Below are 12,698 nucleotides of genomic sequence, written 5' to 3'. Positions count from 1 at the left end.
TGCTGGGAGGAAAGATGGCAAACATCCAAGGCAGAGGTAACGCAAACCTTCCAAAGGTAAGATTGGTTGAAAATAAGGAATAGGAAAGGGCACAACATCAGTGTTGACATGATCAAACACCAAGTCATTATCAGGATGTCCGCGATGTATGTCTATTGCATTACACTTCTTGCAGCACTGACATGAAATGGATTCAGAGAGGCGCAGGCGCACCGCCAAACAGTAACCTTTCTAATGCAGTACAGAAATATTTTCAGACTATTTAACAAAAAATTTGAACCACTGTCAGATCAACCTTCAATAAACGTCGACCTTGCTATTTTCTGCAAATCACATGGTATGCCTATGACAGAATGCTTGTAGCTACAACTGAAAACGATTGTGCATTGTTAAGCAGCAACCTTTCTAATGCTCTACGAAAACCCCTTTCAGACAACTTGATACTTTATCCAACCCCTTTCTGAATACTCTCAACCTTAATGTCTTTGAAAGGTAATATGTGTTCAGTACTGGAATTTAATTGGGTTGATTTCATGACCCCAACTTTACTTGCAGAATCACTACAAAAACTTAAGACCCCAACTCTCCAAGGCAAGTTCACTTGAAACAAAGGCATGACCCTCAAAAAATAAAGAACTGGAAACAAAGGCATCTCCATTATGCATTATGACATGCCATTTCACATGAAGGATCATCGAACGGGAGAAAAGAAGTTTTGTTTTATTGCCACCAAAGATTTTGAGCAGCCAGAGTAACAAACTAACAGTAGACGGTTCTACAAGTGAGTACAACCGAATCAACACATGAACATATTTAAGTTCGTACGTGCAATTGCTCAAAATAAAATTAAGTTCATGTCTTCAGAACCAGCATCGTTTTATTTGTAACTATTCAGACAAACAGGTGAAGACCTAACCATCTAAAGAATGAACAACCACCCATGTGACATGTCACACCATCCAGAAACTCTGATTGCCTGACATTTGAACAAGATCATGGAGACATATTAAGTCGGCATTTTAGCATAATTCAATTACAGAGTTGTATAATGCACCCCAGTAGTACAGACATGGATTTCTCCCAATACTCTGTAACTGAATGAATAGTACGTAGTATTAAGAGATTAGAGTTGGAGGCGGTGAGTAACGTTACCCATGACACCACTGAGGACGCTCCGGACGGCGCAGTTGTTCATCATCTCCTGCCCCTTGATCTCCTCCGGCGTTGGCAGCCGGAGCGGCTCCACCGGAGCCCTCTGGCCGGCCGCATCGCCGCCCGCCCCGGCCGCCGCCGCCGATGGCTCCGGCGAAGCCATCTCACAGTCTGATCTCCCTCCCCCTCCCGGTAGCGCGACGGCGGAGCTAGCTGCGGCCCGTGGGGATGAACGGAAAGGCAATGAACGGGATTGGAGAAGAAGCCGAGCCGAGAAGTTCCTCAAGGCTCGCTACTTGTCCTCCTTCCCTTGGCTTTCTTTTCCTCCCCTCCAAGAAAAGAGGCGGCGGTAAGGGAAGGGGATCCGGTGCTGGACTGGTGCGTGCCTCTTCCCACTCCCCGGAGCTCGCGTGAGGCGCACAAGATCTGTTCCCCGCTACCCGAGCACGCAGGCGTATTCACAGGAGTACGCTAACCAAGCACGCAGGCGTATTCTCAAAAGTACGCTATCCGGTTCCAATACCTGCGTGGCGCGTGTGGGGGAGAGTGGGGAGACTGGACCGGCCCGAGAATCCGAGATATCGGATCGGCTCACTTGATATCCGATCCACCGAGAGAGTACAACAGGCAGCATTCTCTGACCAGTAATGCTAGACGTACAGGCACTTACAGGCTGAATTTAGTTACACGCTGACATGGCAAAGTGGGATTGGAAAGAAGGGAGTGAGGCGGGCCGCCCCGGGGAGAAATCAGGGGGGGCAAAGAAATTTAACGAAGGGCCCCGTAAACTGCCTGTAACAAGCCCGTATGTCTAGGATTATTGTTCTCTGACTGCCGCCCCCACCCCCTCCCCCCCGACCAAAACCCAAGCAAACCCTAGATCCGCCGCGGCCCCCTCCAACTCCGGCGAAGCCCCCCTCCCGGTAGGCGGAGAGGATGCCGAACCTCGAGTGCCGGATGTACGAGCCGCGGTTCCCGGAGGTGGACGCCGCGGTGATGATCCAGGTCAAGCACATCGCCGACATGGGCGCCTACGTCTCCCTCCTCGAGTACAACAACGTCGAGGGCATGATCCTCTTCTCCGAGCTCTCCCGCCGTCGCATCCGCTCCATCTCCTCGCTCATCAAGGTCGGCCGCCAGGAGCCCGCCATCGTGCTCCGTGTCGACCGCGACAAGGGATACATCGACCTCTCCAAGCGCCGGGTCTCCGAGGAGGAGGCGCGGTCCTGCGAGGACAAGTACAACAAGTCCAAGCTCGTGCACTCCATCATGCGCCACGTTGCAGAGACCCTCGAGATCGACCTCGAGCCCATCTACCAGCGCATCGGCTGGCCGCTCTACCGCAAGTACGGCCACGCCTTCGAGGCCTTCAAGCTCATAGTCGCTGACCCCGACGCCATCCTCGATGTGCTCACCTACGAGGAGAAGGAGACTGGCCCTGACTGCCAAGAGGTTACCCACCAATTATCATGATTTTCGTTTAGTACTAATCCTGATGTATGCACTACCATGTCTTGACCTGATTAAATGCATTCACTAATAACTATGCCATGCTTAAATGATAATGTCATGTGAATTTGTGCGTGTGTACTACTCCCTCCGTTCGGAATTACTTGTCTCGAAAATGGATGTATCTAGAACTAAAATACGTCTAGATACATTCATTTCTTCGACAAGTAATTCCGAACGGAGGGAATAGATGTCAGGTTCTCATTCTGTTGAATGGGCACCATAGAAAGGTTTGGTACTTGCGAGTTTATCTGAGGTCAAATGGACCAAATGAACTTTCTAGTGCAACTAATCATTGAATGTTGGAATGTACCAATATATTACATTTGTCTTGTCGAGTCTAGTTCTAAGGTCTAACGAACAGTTGATTGATATTTCAAGTGATGTGAATACTTTACCCCTGGAATGTGTTCTGATATTTACCATCGACATGATTAAATTTAGAGTTTTTGTCAGAAAATGGAAGTGATACTTACATTTACTGGCAGGTGACTAAGGTGGTGCCTGCTGTCACCCCTGAGATTAAGGAGACCCTGGTCCAGAATATACGGAGGAGGATGACACCGCAGCCACTCAAGATCCGTGCTGACGTCGAGATGAAATGTTTCCAATTTGATGGGGTGCTCCATATTAAGGTTCTAGTTAACCCTGTTTCTGCCTTGGGATATGATTGAACACTTTGGGTTGCTTATTCAGTTATTCTAAATTTGAAATTGCAGCAAGCCATGAGGAAAGCTGAAGCTGCTGGGAACACTAATTGTCCTGTGAAGATTAAGCTGGTTGCTCCTCCACTTTATGTTCTGACTACACAAACTCTCGACAAGGTTGGTGTCTTCTTCAGCCTCTTTCCATGATTGATGTTGGCTTTGGCTCTAGGTATCCTGCTTGATTGATTAAATTATCTGATTCTTATTTAGAAGGATGCTCCTAATTTGACATAGAATTTAAGATTTAACAATTGCACTGCGCTTTAGCACATTTTATTTCTCTTGATTGATTAGATGGTCAAACTTTCATTATTTAGAAAGAAGCTTCTGATGTGTCAAGAGGATTTAAGATTACGAGTTACTCCCCCTGTTCCCAAATATAAGGTGTATTAGTTTTTCCAAAAGTCCAACTTTCCTATGTTTGACCAAGTTTATAGGAAAATATATTAACATTTACGATGCTAAATAACTAAAATATGAAAATATATTTCATGATGAATCTTATGATAAAGATTGGATTTTGAAACATTGATATTTTTCTCTGTAAACTTGGTCAAAGTTAAAGAAGTTTGACTTTAAAAAAGATTAATGCACCTGATATTTTGGACCGGAGGGAGTACATTATTGGCTGGGTGGATTATCTTATATCCTAACTATCATGAAGGCTGTTATAGTGCTCACCTTGCTTCCAATGTGTCAACAGCTATTGCACCGCATACAATGTTTGATAGTTTGTTGTCCATAATCTGTAGTTTGCTGTTTCTCATTGTCATCTAGAAATGGGGTTGATTGGCTAGTCACCGAGATTGATGCTAATATCATTCTCTTCTGTGACCAAGGATGCTAATTTTTTGGCGTGTTCTTAATAACATGTCTGTAGAATGATCTAAGTTACTGATTAGGTAACAGTGGTTATTTGCATGAACTGTACTTAGTCTGTCTTGTTGTACAAGCACTCAAATGGTACAGTAAGCTGCTTTGGGCTTACAGCTGTATGAATTTTTAGACCTCAGAATTATGGTTTAGGGTTTTGATGTTTCAACTCTCCACAAATAACAATTAATCTTCTTTTGTTTGTTTCTCCTTGGGATAGGACCAAGGCATCTCAGTTCTCACTGATGCAGTTAAAGCGTGCACAGCAGAGATTGAAAAACACAAGGGAAAGTTGGTAGTGAAAGAAGCACCTAGAGCTGTAAGTTTTCGGTGGCGTCTAATAATTCTTCTACATCTCTTCGATATATCGTATATATCTACGATATGAATGTTCTCAAAATTATATTAGCTGTTCCAGCTCATGGTTCATGAAGCTTTGTATTATTTGCATTTTGTAAACAGGTGAGTGAGAGGGAAGATAAGCTATTGAACGCCCAGTTGGATACCCTGGTTGAGCAAAACGCGGAGGTTGCTGGTGATGATGACAGTGAAGATGAGGAAGATACAGGAATGGGCGATATCGACCTCACAAATTCTGGCGTCCATGCGGACTGAGTCTACATTAGTCGATTTGGATGAGATTCGTTGTATAGCATCAGCCAAGTTCCTAAATTATCCTATTTAAAAGCTCTTTGAATTCGCTGGTAGTGTCATCTTGGATGTTCATCGGCCAGTGCTGGGCTTTACTTTGATTGAGCAGCACCTGTTTTTTTTTCTCTTTGGAGTGAAACATAGTTTTGTTGTTCTAAACAAGTGTTTTTGATGCCCAGTCTTGGCATGCAAAATGTTACTCCCTCCGTCTCATAATGTAAGACGTTTTTTGACACGATTTTACAGTATGGGACAGAGGGAGTATCAACAGGTGTTTTTCTTTCCAGTTTTGCTGGTTGTTCTTTGTACACATGGTACTCCGCCCACACGATCCAGTACTTTGTGTTTGTTTGCTTCTGATGGGGATCGGCAGCAATGATGGTGCGGTGACGGGCAGAAATCACAGATTTGACCTGAGGCAGAAATCAAATCACAAACTGACCTGTTCAGGAAAAAATTTCACTCTGCTGACCCTTTGGTGTGGCGCCCGACGTCTGGGCGCCGCACCCTACTGTGCAGCGCCTTTCCCTTAGGCGTCGCACATCCTACCAGCGTGGCAGCCCTGGTCCAGTTGCGGCCCCACACGCACCTGTGCAGCGCCTAAGAGCTAGGCGCCACACTTTGACGTGCAGCGCCTAGCCCTTGGGCGCTGCACAGTGACTTAAGCGCAGCCGCCCCAGCCCGACCAGGCAGTTCTTCATCTCTCCGCTCTCTGTACAGAGAGCAGCGGCGGCGGCGGCGCCCCCATCTAATCCCCCCACATCCCTCTCAGATCTGAAGATTTGATCCGTGGATTCGATCCCCAATCCATCCTACTAGGTAAACTCTTCCCTTCTCTTTCTTTTGCTCCGTAAATTTGTTGCCATTCTAGAGATTTGTCCATGATTTGATGGAACCCTTGATTTGTTTGGTTTGCTCGATTTAAGATGTGTATTCATATTGGTAGTACCGTAGTGTTATTTATTAGTTCACAATATATGATTCTTGTTGTTGAAACCCTAGATTGTTTAGTTTTTTTAGATATATATGAGATGCCTATTTTTGTTTAGTTTATTTGAGATGAAGATGAACTTTTATATGTTTATTGTTTGAAATTGTAAGGATGGTTTGGCTTCTGGACGATGTCTACGACGTGCAACACCGGGCCTACATGATGCGCGAGAAGGATAAGGTAATAATGAGTAATCTAAATATTTTGCAAATTTGCCTTTAGTTGAAATTTACATGCCCTAAGATTTGTCATTACTTGTTTTTTGCAGAAGCTTGAACCTCTGAAGATTCGGTATCACGGGGGCTCTGGTCCTGCCATGCCTTACGATGAGCGGTACACACCGTACATCAAGCAGGCAGGACTACTCCCGTGGATTCTGTTGGTCAGCCGGTCCACGCCGAATCTGAACGCTCCACTGATGTCCGCTCTTGTTGATCGGTGGAGGCCAGAGACCCACAGTTTCCATCTTCGGACCGGGGAGATGACCGTGACGCTCGAGGATGTCTCGTTGATCACCGGTCTTGCTATCGACGGGAGGCCTCTATGTATGAGCACCGATTCTGATGGGTGGCGCGAGCAGATGATTGCTCTTATCGGTATGGCTCCTACCGAGGCTGAGGATGATGTAGAGGAGGGAGAAGAGAAGAAGAAGAGGGAAAGGAAGGTAGCTGGAGCTGCTTTCACGTGGATTCAAAATAACTTTGCGACGTGCCCTCCGGATGCAACTGATGATGTGATCCAGACACATGCTCGTGTGTATATGTGGTACATTGTGTCGAGGACTTTATTTCCTGACTCCACTGGCAAGAACGCTCCATGGATGTGGCTGAAGGCGTTGACCGTCTTCGATAGCAAATGGAGCTGGGGTTCAGCGACTCTTGCCTACTTGTACCGACAGGTAGTTGGTCTATTTTGTGATCAACTCATTTATTCATTAGCAATGCAAGCTTGCTGTCAAGTTAACATTGTTTTTCTTTCATATGTAGCTGGATGATGCGTGTTGCAGGATCACACCTAGTACAGGCATTGGTGGTAATCTGCTTCTACTTTCTGTATGGAGCTGGGAGCGTCTGCCTGTTGGACGCCCGAAGAGCGTCAGGTTTGATCCTTGGTATGCAGATGAACATGACGAATTACGGCGCCCCACCTGGGCTTACAAGTGGGATATCGTTTCCGAGATGACGAACGATGTCAATCTCATGTACCAAAAGTACATTGCCGAGTTGGACACGATTACGCCTGAGCAGGTAAGGAGGTCATTACTTTAGTCCTTTCTCATGCTTGCTTGAAAAATAGTTATCAAATTTGCATTGTTGCTCTGTTTCATAAGTGGAATGGCAGCCATATGGCGCGGGTGAGAGCTTGGGGTACACCGCGGACTTCCGCCTCAACCCGATGTGCTTGCGGGATAAGGATCTCTGGCTTATGCGGTGCCCACTGATATGCAACTGGGCGGTTGAGTTTCATTTGCCGCATCGCGTGTATCGTCAGTTTGGTCTTTTCCAGCCTCACCCGCCGGATTGGATGGACACGGATAAAGCACTTCATAGGTAAAAGAGCATGTGTGCGTATTGTCTAATCATCGGGACTCCTTTTGATTGTGCTAATGTTTGGTTTTATACCACGCAGGTTGAATAGGAGAAGGCAACGGAAGATAAAGGACTGGGCCAAGCATCATTCTGCGTATGTTACCCGCTTCCAGCTTTGTGTGGAGCAAGCTCGTAGCACTGCACGCGCCCCGCTTCGTGAGCACAACTCACTTGCTTTTGATAACTACGTACGATGGTTTATTGGAACTACTCGAGTTGAGATATGCCCGCCGGCATATAATGAGGATATTCTTGAAGAACCCGTAAACTTTGAGGATCTAGCAAAGGGGAAGTACAACAGAGATGTCAGGCTAGGGCAAGGAGTCCCTGCTGTTCCGGTGATTAACTATGTGGTAAAGTGTTTCCCTCTTTATTTTCCTGTTGACCGTATTACACATGTTTGAATGGCTAACGCATTCATTTTTTCTCATCCGCAGCGCACCGAGATCAAGAAAGCAGCTGATGAGAGCCAGTCTATTCTGGAGAAGACACCGGTTGGAACTGGCAATGATGATGGTTCACTACGAGCATTCCTCAAGGTACATATCGCATTCACTATGAGAGCCAGTCTATGTTGCGAAGTTTGATATCTTACACACTTGTTCGTGTTACAGCGTCAGGCCAAGAAGTTAAGGCGGTTATCGAACCTTCTCGGTTGCCGTGATCCTGAATATGATGAACCATCTGCCTCTAGGTCTGGTACACCATCAGACCCCGCACCTCACCATGAGGGGGACGATGTGAGTTCCTCATATGCTTATATGGATGATGAGGGTGGGATCACCCAAGAGGTATGACTAATCCTTTAGATGTGATTCTCACTTGATTACGACATCGGCCTTCACCATATTGTTTCGTTGTGTGATAGGGCGATGAGCTTGATGATGACATGACTTTGGCAGACGCTCAAGCTCGGTCCGCATATGTGTTCAAGCCTAGGCAGCCCAGACGCCGGTACACGCCCAACGACTATGACAACAGAGGCAACCCAAAGGTGGTCATAGGGACCTCGCGGATGGCTAGCTTGGATGATGAGGCGGAGGAGGAGGCGGAGGCGGAGGCGGAGGCGAAGGCGGAGGCGCACGAAGAGGATCCTCGTGCTCCTAAGAAGAAGAAGCTTGCCTGCAGGCGTGCCACCAGAAACACGCGCGGAAGGCATTAGTGCTTGTTCATGTTAATTGTAGCCGTTTAATTAGGTTGACGAACTTGTGAGGTTATGTTATATGTTGGTGAACTCTTACTAGTGTGGTATTTGTGTTTGCGAACCTGAAGTAATGTTGAGTTGTCTTAAATGATATGATGTTCAAGTTATTAGTTTCTGCAGTTTACAGTATTTTTATTATGTTATATGTTGGTGAACTCTTACTAGTGCAGTTTACAGTATTTTTATTATGTGAGTGCTGCTGCAGGAGGCCAAAATGGCATCTGTTTCTGCAATTTTGCTTATAGCAGCACTGCAGCGCCCAACATATAGGCGTTGCACTGTACTATGTGGCGCCCAACAATTGGGCGCTGCACTATATAGTGCAGCGCCCTGTCCTTAGGCGCTGCACTACTTCCATGACGATCCAGAGAGCCACAGTTGGCTTGCATCACATCCACAATACTTACAATGACTGCAGCATCACAACAATTTGAACAAACATAAATTTTAAGCCGACGAGTTCATAACTTAAGACAATTCAAACATTACTATGACATGGTTCACGACACATTCATTACAAATGACAAATGGCAGCTTGCCCTAGAAGATAGTTCACCAACATCTCACATGCCCTCACAACTTCATGACACATTCATTAGAAAATAGTTGACGAGAGTGCACCGAAGCGAAGTCCCTACTGAGTAGAGCGAGGCCATTTCCCCTTCTTGTCACGTGTCGAGTCCTCCTCTTGCGCCTCGCGAGCCTTTGCAAGCTTTCTTGCCCTCTCCTCCTCACGAGCAAGTTTCGCTTGGTGTGCCCTCTCCTCCTCTCGTTTCTTCCGCTCCATCCTCTTCTTCTGACGACGCTCTTCCTCCAAGCCTCTTCGAAACGATTCTTCGAACCGTCGTTGCCGCCTAAGACAATCTGCGTATTGGTCCTTTTTCACATCTTCTGGCACTTCAAGATCTATCCACGTGAAGTACTTGCATAGAGGAGGCGGTGACTGCATAAAAATTTGTTGTTAGTGTTGACACACATTTGAGAGTAACATTTTACTTCTCGAGCTTACCGGTGGTTGGTCATAGGCGTTAGTTGGAAGTGCACGATCATAAGCATAGTTCGGGCATACAAAATATCTCCGCCCTTCCGTCCATGCTTTCTTTCGGTCGGTGGACACCTTCACCTTGCAAACATCTCCACACCAACAAGGCGGGATGTTGACATCTTTCTCCTTCACCTTGTCCAAAGATGCGTCCTCCCACTTGTTCGGCATGTCTTCTTGGTTAGCACACGGTGGCCTCGTCATGGAACCGGATGAAGCCATGCCTACAAAACCGAGAATTATTGGTCAACCCTAACCCCCACTTAACAATAACCACAACCCTAACACCAACATAACCCTAACCCTAGCATACTATGAAAACCTAACCATACCAAATTAGCAAAGAAACACAAATTTCCAAATCCTATCAAAAACTAGGGTTTCCCCCAAACTAGCAAGATTTGAGCAAATGTGACAATTCCTATGGATGAAAACGAGGGGATCGGAGGAGATTACCTTAAGGGAGGGGTTGGCTTCGAAATCCACGGTCAAATACTCCGGACCTGAGAAGGATTTGAGAGGGGGAGAGAGGAGGGCAGAGGGAAGGCACTGAGCTTCGGGTTTGTGTGGAGGGTGGGGTGTGTGGGGTGGGGATGAGTGGGAGGGAGTTGGTGCAGCCTAATAAATGTCCAGGGGTGCAGCGCCTAAGGGAAAGGCGCCACACTACACAGTGCAGCGCCTCTCCTTTAGGCGCTGCACACCTGGACATTCTTTCCATGGCCTTGCACGCACTATGCGCCAAGTGGGATCTCCTTTCCATGGCCTTGCACGCACAATCCATGGACATGTTGGCACTTCACATTTGACCGTGTAACGCACATTCATGCCCGAGTTGGCCACTTTATGTGGACGATAATGTGTAACCGAGTAGTTGTCGAGCGACATCTTCAATTCCAAGAAGGATTGAAACTCACAACCGGGATATATCCCGTTCTTGCCGTCTTCCAAATCACGGTGAGAACTTGGCCTAGCTCCAAGAGATATGCATTTTCCACCATCCACAACGGCTTCATCCGCGAGACTAAGATCCTTGAACAATGGTGTCTTGTGATCCCGCCCGAATACCTTCTTGAATGCTTCGGCCTCCTTCGGTGTGAACCCCTCCTCATCAACTTCTTCATCAGGACCATCGTCATCCGAGTCCAATGCATATGCACGGGAAAAGGGATGGATTGGTCCATTGTCTCTTGCACATGATATTGGTCGAGATCACCCACATTGTTGTCATGGAGGTCAACTTCGTTGTCATCCTCCTCGTACTCATCATTCTCCTCTTCAAAACCTTCATTTTGGTTGTTTGGAGTCGGGCTCAATGTTGGCCAATCTTCTTGCATGAATTGAGGTTCACTCATTTGATCTTGGTTCATGGGTGGGGGAGTGCTAGCAACCAACGGGGAGGGGTTCCGGTTCAAGTCTAAATTCAAAGTAGACTCAACCTTCTTGGAGGCAAATAACTCAAGAGCCTTGTCTAGAGATTCCGCAACCGTCTCCTTGTATGCAACCCAACGTTGCTCGGAGTTCACACGCATTGTCTTCCAACGGATGTGCATTCCTAAACCAACAGTATGCCTTCCCTCGAACTCAACAACGTCACTTGGGTCCATCCAATTCAAATCTTTCCTCACTTGTTTCAAAAGCTCCGCATAGCTAGGACTACTCTCAAACACCATGTCAAGCTCATCCGGGTCCGTCTCAACATTGCCTTTCAAAAAGGCCTCTTTATCCACATGATGAACATAAATACATGTTCTCCCCATCCCTACAATAATCAAAAACACACATATATCAAGTAAATACTTAAGAAAAATATTTGCACACATATGCCCTAACATATATATGAATTAATAACCCTAACCCCCACATAATAATAACCACAACCCTAACACCAACATAACCCTAACACCAACATCAAACACACATAACCCTAACCCTAGCATACTATGGAAGCCTAAACAACCCAAATTAGCAAAGAAATATAACATCATTCAACACAAATTTCCAAATCCTATCAAAATCTAGGGTTTCCCCAAACTAGCAAGATTTGAGCAAATGTGACAATTTCTATGGATGAAAACGAGGGGATCGGAGGAGATTACCTTAAGGGAGGGGTTGGCTTCGAAATCCACGGTGTGTGGCGGATTTGCAAGATTTGAGAAGGATTTGAGAGGGGGGAGATGGGAAGAGAGGAGGGCCGCAAGTCTAAGGGTTTGGGTCGGGTGGGGGTGTATGGGGTGGGGGTGGGAGGGGAGAGAGGGTGGGGCCAGCCCAAGTGGAACACAGACTGTGCAGCGCCCAAGAGCTAGGCGCTGCACATTACAGGTGTGTGGCGCCTAGATCTTAGGCGTTGCACAGGTGCGTGTGGGGCCGCAACTGGACCAGGACTGCCACGCTGGCAGGATGTGCGACGCCTAAGGGAAGGGCGCTGCACAGTAGGGTGCGGCGCCCGGATGTCGGGCGCCACACCAAGGGTCAGCAGAGTGAAATTTTTTCGTGACCAGGTCAGTTTGTGATTTGGTTTCTCCCTGAGGTCAGATATGTGATTTCTGCCGCGGTGACGCCTCTCCCTCGTAGTCATCGCCGAAGGGTTCTGTAACATCCCGGGAGTAATTCCATATATTTTTTTGCCTGTTATATTGTTTGTGCATCATGTGTCTAGTAAGCATCATCTTGCATTAATGACTAATTTTGATTTCTTCATTCTAACCTATAACTATAAGGATGCTAGTCGACCCTCCTCCACGGAGCTCCCCCGGATTGGTGCATCCGTGGCCTTCGGATCACCGTTGACTTTGTTTTTGACCGTTCAATCGTTTGACTACTAGTAATTTTTTGTCACCACATAGTTATTTTTCTTGGCCTATGACTGGTGGGCTCTTCCCATGCATGGATTGGCTGGGTGAGCCGTCCCGTGTCCGCTAGAGATTCGTCAACCACTCCGCACCCGCCGCGAGCTTGACGGGCACTCTTGCAGAACCCTCCC

The 12,698-nt window shown here is 46.9% G+C and overlaps 3 protein-coding genes across 4 annotated transcripts in view; 2 read left to right on the top strand and 1 right to left on the bottom strand.

The window, feature by feature from the left end:
* Positions 1 to 1,542, bottom strand: part of LOC119296397 (mitochondrial import inner membrane translocase subunit TIM22-4-like) — a 3,963-nt gene extending 2,421 nt beyond the window's left edge. Inside the window, exon 1 of one of the 2 annotated variants that reach the window (XM_037574792.1) lies at positions 1,153 to 1,542. In XM_037574792.1, the coding sequence (XP_037430689.1) occupies positions 1,153 to 1,315 (163 nt within the window). In that variant the 5' untranslated portion in view covers positions 1,316 to 1,542. The remainder of the gene's footprint in view (positions 1 to 1,152) is intronic. The other variant, XM_037574793.1, reaches the window with a different exon arrangement.
* A 433-nt stretch (positions 1,543 to 1,975) lies between these two features.
* LOC119296396 (eukaryotic translation initiation factor 2 subunit alpha homolog) lies at positions 1,976 to 5,070 on the top strand. Its single transcript, XM_037574791.1, has 5 exons — positions 1,976 to 2,604; positions 3,150 to 3,296; positions 3,381 to 3,485; positions 4,462 to 4,560; positions 4,704 to 5,070. The coding sequence occupies exons 1-5, from the start codon at positions 2,089 to 2,091 to the stop codon at positions 4,854 to 4,856; spliced, it is 1,020 nt and encodes a 339-aa protein (XP_037430688.1). The 5' UTR covers positions 1,976 to 2,088; the 3' UTR covers positions 4,857 to 5,070.
* A 2,163-nt stretch (positions 5,071 to 7,233) lies between these two features.
* Positions 7,234 to 8,747, top strand: LOC119292711 (serine/threonine-protein phosphatase 7 long form homolog). The gene is made up of 3 exons (XM_037571444.1): positions 7,234 to 7,433; positions 7,513 to 7,782; positions 8,717 to 8,747. Exons 1-3 carry the CDS (start codon positions 7,279 to 7,281, stop codon positions 8,745 to 8,747), a joined length of 456 nt encoding a protein of 151 aa, XP_037427341.1. The 5' UTR covers positions 7,234 to 7,278.
* The last annotated feature ends 3,951 nt before the right edge of the window (positions 8,748 to 12,698 follow it).

The sequence above is a fragment of the Triticum dicoccoides genome, chromosome 4B (genome assembly GCF_002162155.2).
Source record: "Triticum dicoccoides isolate Atlit2015 ecotype Zavitan chromosome 4B, WEW_v2.0, whole genome shotgun sequence".
In the NCBI taxonomy this organism is placed as follows: domain Eukaryota; kingdom Viridiplantae; phylum Streptophyta; class Magnoliopsida; order Poales; family Poaceae; genus Triticum; species Triticum dicoccoides.
The sequence above is the reverse complement of the archived record's forward strand: the minus strand, read 5'-3'. Positions and strand labels throughout refer to the sequence as shown.

Coding starts and splice junctions, on each gene's coding strand:
- LOC119292711 (XM_037571444.1), top strand. CDS start 7,279: ATGTGCTTGCGGGATAAGGATCTCTGGCTTATGCGGTGCCCACTGATA. Junction 7,434..7,512: donor ACGGATAAAGCACTTCATAG/GTAAAAGAGCAT, acceptor TATACCACGCAG/GTTGAATAGGAGAAGGCAAC. Junction 7,783..8,716: donor AAGTACAACAGAGATGTCAG/GCTAGGGCAAGG, acceptor AACTCTTACTAG/TGTGGTATTTGTGTTTGCGA.
- LOC119296396 (XM_037574791.1), top strand. CDS start 2,089: ATGCCGAACCTCGAGTGCCGGATGTACGAGCCGCGGTTCCCGGAGGTG. Junction 2,605..3,149: donor CTGGCCCTGACTGCCAAGAG/GTTACCCACCAA, acceptor ATTTACTGGCAG/GTGACTAAGGTGGTGCCTGC. Junction 4,561..4,703: donor TGAAAGAAGCACCTAGAGCT/GTAAGTTTTCGG, acceptor TTTTGTAAACAG/GTGAGTGAGAGGGAAGATAA.